This window comes from Phragmites australis, chromosome 7, assembly GCF_958298935.1.
Source record: "Phragmites australis chromosome 7, lpPhrAust1.1, whole genome shotgun sequence".
NCBI lineage: Eukaryota > Viridiplantae > Streptophyta > Magnoliopsida > Poales > Poaceae > Phragmites > Phragmites australis.
This window is the reverse complement of record NC_084927.1, coordinates 27,228,702-27,233,298: the sequence shown is the minus strand read 5'-3', so window position 1 is coordinate 27,233,298 and position 4,597 is coordinate 27,228,702. Positions and strand designations below refer to the sequence as shown.

Sequence of the window (4,597 nt, the reverse complement as noted above, 5' to 3'; positions counted from 1 at the left end):
TAGAACAAGACACAGAAGCAACATTAAAACTATCTCTAACTATTTTCCTTTTATTTCAATCCTTTACACTTTCCTATTCATTTTATTTTCTCTAATCTCTAACAGCTTCCATTAAAAAAATTTCGTAAAAATAAAGGAGAGAATCTGGTTCTGAAGGAAATGACTTTTAGAATCTCTTCGTAAAAAAATGATAGAGAAAAACTATTAGAATACTATAAAACAAAAATCTTTTCACAAATAGATTTTGGGTCGCGATAGAAATCCGTTGGACATATTCTAACACTCAGTACACCTAGTCGTGGGCCGTTGGGTTTGGAGGAGGAGACGCTTCTGTAGCAAAGCCGGCGACCGAGAGAGGGCCCATCTCAACCCAATCCCGCAATCCTTCTTCCCCTCTTCGGTTCTTCTCCTCTCCGTCCGACCGCCCTCCTCCTTCCTTTCCACCTCCGCCTTCGCGTCCCGGATCCCCGCCGCCGTTAGCCTCTCCAGGTAACCACCCGACTAACGCCTCTATCTTGTGTCGTTAGTTCTTCATATATGATTGGCTAGAGGCGCCTTCCCGTTTTGTTTGTTCTAGAGTCTAGGGCGGGTGAAGGCCTTCCGTTTTCCAGTTCGTGCGGATTGCTCGGGCGAAAGAGGGTAAGGGTGCTCGATCGATACGGGCTGCAGGCCTCTCATATGGGCTTCATTGCACGCGCTCGTTCGATCTGGTTGCTCATCGGTACTCGCTACTTAGATGTTCGTAGGAAATAGTTATTCCTTGGATGGTGTTGTTATTTTATTGAGATTTGCCGGCTGAAATTGAGTGTCATGGGCTGTGAAATGTGCGAAATCTGTGGCACAGGTTTTTAGCGTGTCAAATGCAATCTAATTTTAGGATTAATACTGGCCAGCAACGCTGAGAAGAGAAGGTAGAGGGCTACATTTCAGCCTGGATTAGTTCGTAATCTGTGGCCTGGCCTCATTGGCTACTATATTGGCTTTACTCAGCTTTCATGATGAGTATCAACTTGATTGGCTGGGATCTCCTCGAGCTCCTCCGGTGGAGTACCAGATTAAACATGATCTCGACCATTTCACTTACAGTTCAACTCTGCTAAATAAGAACAAATTTATTCCAATATTCTTGCAAAAGTTTTTAGTCACAGCATCCCTGCACAACTCCCAAGTCCTGAACTGGAAGCAAATAGGCCAGATCATTAATCATATCCTAGCAATAGGGGATCAGATCGCCTTTTTTGTTTTGGTAAATTTCTGACTTCTGATGAATCATGTCGACCAGTGACTACGTTGTTATGCCATGAAAAAGAAACTATGCCATTCTGTTTTATATCAGTTCAGTTGATACTGAGTTTACTGACCTTACTTTTGGATAAGAAACATTCTTATCTCAAACATCTGTATGCTTAGTGCTTACATTCTATTTTTAACCTACAGATTTGGCTCTAGGCAATTCAGGGACTCGAGAAGTTTGAAAACATGAGCTACTTCCAAACTACAACAAACAAGCCTCATAGTGCGCTCATTGTGTGCAGGCCAGTAGCTGGTCTTGGAAGGACCCGCGAGTTACCTCATCAACAATCTACTAGATCTTGCAAGCTGCAAGGGCAAGTGTATCCAAGGCTTGTTCTTGTTTCTGCTTGCCACAAAAGGCTTGGTCCTGTATATGCGTTGAGCGGAAAGGAGAACCCTGATATTGTCAATGATGTAAGCAGTTTTGTTGACTTTCCCGGAATGTATCTTTATAGCTTTCTCATTTTAAGCTGTTACCATGCAACTAATTGATACAGTTTATACTTTCCAACCTGTTCTTGTTATGTTCTCACATGATGAATGATGTTGTAATGCTTGTCTATATAGTGATAAAACTAGCACCTGTCTTATCACTTTTGCTTGCTTTTCGTTTTGGTATCCAAATTCTGGGGGAGTTGTATAAACTTGTTTACTGCTTTCTAACTTCTCATTTTGCCAAGTTTGATCTGGTTTGGTAAAGAGTATTTTATAGATGTTGAAGGAAAGTTTGGTTGCATGCAACAAACCAGTATGGATTTAGTACAAGGAATAGGGCTTTGTAATTCTATTTCGCTGAATTGCACGCACCAGACAATTTTGTGATGTAAGACAGGCATATTAGTATATACAAAAGCTTACTCTGTATATCATGTGCTAATTTATTGGTGCCTTCTTTTCAGCCCTTCTCTATGGAATCGTTGAACAAATCTATGGCTGAAGCAAAAAAGCGAAGGTCCATACAAGACTTGCTGATAGAGCAAATTGCTCGGATTCGAGGACAAGGATCTGGTGGAAATGGAGGAAATAAAAACCGTCATGGAGGTGGTGGTGGTTCTGATGGCCCAGATGACGAATCTTTCAAGGAATCACTATATGAACTAATCCAGATTTTGTTAGCAACCGTCGCCTTCATACTTGTGGTAATTCATTGCTTCATATTTCCTTCCATGGCGCTTTGTTCTGAAAATGCTGTCTTTAATAGATGGAGATCTATGTTGGGCCACCACTTTCCAAATTATTATCATTTTGAGTTATGTTATTTCATGTTCAAAAGATGTTGTGTATTCGTAGGGAATGGTCTAAATGCATCACCATACTATTGTATTTTCATTATCTTGTGTATCATTTTCTCCACCACATAATTAGTTAATTCTGAAGGGATAATGAGGACTGTTGGAGCTCAGAACAGTGAAGTTTCCTCTATTAGCTAAATGATATGAGCATACTTCGAAATTTTTGCAACGATCCATGTGGTTTCACTTTCATCAAAGAAACAATCATCTCATTTATGTATGGAATCTATGGATTCACCAATGTGGAGTGACTTATAAATAGGTGTTGATTCCTTGGCACTAGCTTACTGGGGATGCAGATAGAAAATTAACATTAGTAACATGGAAACTGTTCTCTTGTTATCTTCATTGCTCAAACTGTTCAAAATTTATGTGAAACTATTCTATGTCTACAAAACCAAGACTTACACGTCAATCCTCCATAAGACACGAGTATATTGACACGCTTGTCTTGGCAGTAATTCTAAATTACTCTTTTGATTCCTTTGTTGCACAGTACATCCATATAATAAGGGGGGAGGAGTTGTACCGCCTTGGCAGGGACTACACCAGGTATCTCGTCACTGGTAAGAGAACAGCTCGACTGAAACGTGCCATGCTAAACTGGCGTGATTTTTCTGAGAGCTTCACCAAGAAGGATAGCAAACAGGACTTCGATGGAAGACCATTTGCTTCTGAATCCACGTGGTGGCAACAGCCCCAAAAGTTTGTTCATCGTCTGGAGGAGCTTTTCAGAGGCTATTTGCGCCCGCATACGCAGGAATCTTAGTTCTGGTGTCACACCGTTTTGCTGGCGTCTGAAGTTTCTCGTTGTGGCGATGTATAGACAAGTCCTAGTTGCAGCTAGACGATCTGCTACCGTTGGTCTTTCTCGCCTAGTGTAGTGAAAATACGTATGTGTATCTGGTCTTTGTTAGCTACAGAACAGAAATGAGGGGAGGGGGTTCTTTTGTTCGATTTTGAGTAGCTCACGAGACCTGGCTGCTGTGATAGTCTGTCGGTCAATGAGATGCTGGTGGCAACTTGAATGCTGCATCTGACGGATCATAACTGCATATGTATTGAACCAGTGTACCAAAAGAAACTGTGGCCGCTGTAAGCCTGTATGCATTGTGAATTTTTGTGATGTTGGTTTTACTTTCCACTTCACAGAGCCTGTTTGTTCTGCCTGAGTTAACCACAGTGATTTGCAAGAGCAAAGCTTAAATTTATATCCCCCTCTGGAAACATATACATTTGTTGTCAACTTGTCATTGTCGAAGTGATTGCTGATTGCGTAACAACCTTTCTAACGGAGTAGCCTGTCGTCCCGTTATGCTTTGGCTCTGCTCTTGATTTTCTCCGACACCATGAACGATTCGTTTTACTAAAATATGTACTAGATTATACATTAGTGCATCCCGTGATGTACGAGCCACGCATTTTGGCGTTTTTCTGGAGCTCTGATTAGGAAGGAACTCACGATTAACCCCGCAGATCACGTGACTCCATAATAAATCCGAAATGGAGCAGGACAGACGGCGTTGGGCTTTCATAAATCCAATCAGACTGGTCATGCTCGTACACAACGGGGTCAGGGTAGGTTCATTCCCGAAACCGCGATTTCCGGAGGAATGATACGGCCCGGAAGCCAGGATGCCACATGAGGATGTGTCGCGTCGACCAGACGGGGCAAATCAACAAGCTAAGCACATCCCGTCAAAAAAAGAAGAAGAGCTAAGCACATGCGATCACCGAAACCAGTCAAACAAACCACCCCACTTGGGTGAGGTTGGCACGCGTAGGCTTTGCGACTTGAGCCGAGCATGATCGGCGCCCCGAACTGCCGGCCCTAAATAACGAGAGAGATCGGGCGCAAGGCCCACCGCGATCAGCAGGTCGATGCCGTGCCTCTTCTCGTCTTTCTTTTCTTCTGACGATTTCGCTCACCCAGATGCCTCTAAGAAATGCACTCCGTTCAAGCTGTACGAATGAATGGTGCTGGAACCGCATGGCCGTTGGTCCTTGATCTT

General features: G+C 42.9%; 1 protein-coding gene across 1 annotated transcript; it reads left to right on the top strand.

The window, feature by feature from the left end:
* Nucleotides 1-321: 321 nt before the first annotated feature.
* On the top strand, nucleotides 322-3,734 carry LOC133924491 (uncharacterized). The gene is made up of 4 exons (XM_062370062.1): nucleotides 322-489; nucleotides 1,438-1,707; nucleotides 2,193-2,432; nucleotides 3,082-3,734. Exons 2-4 carry the CDS (start codon nucleotides 1,480-1,482, stop codon nucleotides 3,352-3,354), a joined length of 741 nt encoding a protein of 246 aa, XP_062226046.1. The 5' UTR covers nucleotides 322-489; nucleotides 1,438-1,479; the 3' UTR covers nucleotides 3,355-3,734.
* Nucleotides 3,735-4,597: the final 863 nt, after the last annotated feature.

Bases quoted from the DNA above. Each gene is read 5' to 3' on its own strand.
- LOC133924491 (XM_062370062.1), top strand. From the start codon at position 1,480: ATGAGCTACTTCCAAACTACAACAAACAAGCCTCATAGTGCGCTCATT. The intron at 1,708-2,192 runs GTAAGCAGTTTT...CCTTCTTTTCAG, and splicing joins ACCCTGATATTGTCAATGAT to CCCTTCTCTATGGAATCGTT. The intron at 2,433-3,081 runs GTAATTCATTGC...TTTGTTGCACAG, and splicing joins CCGTCGCCTTCATACTTGTG to TACATCCATATAATAAGGGG.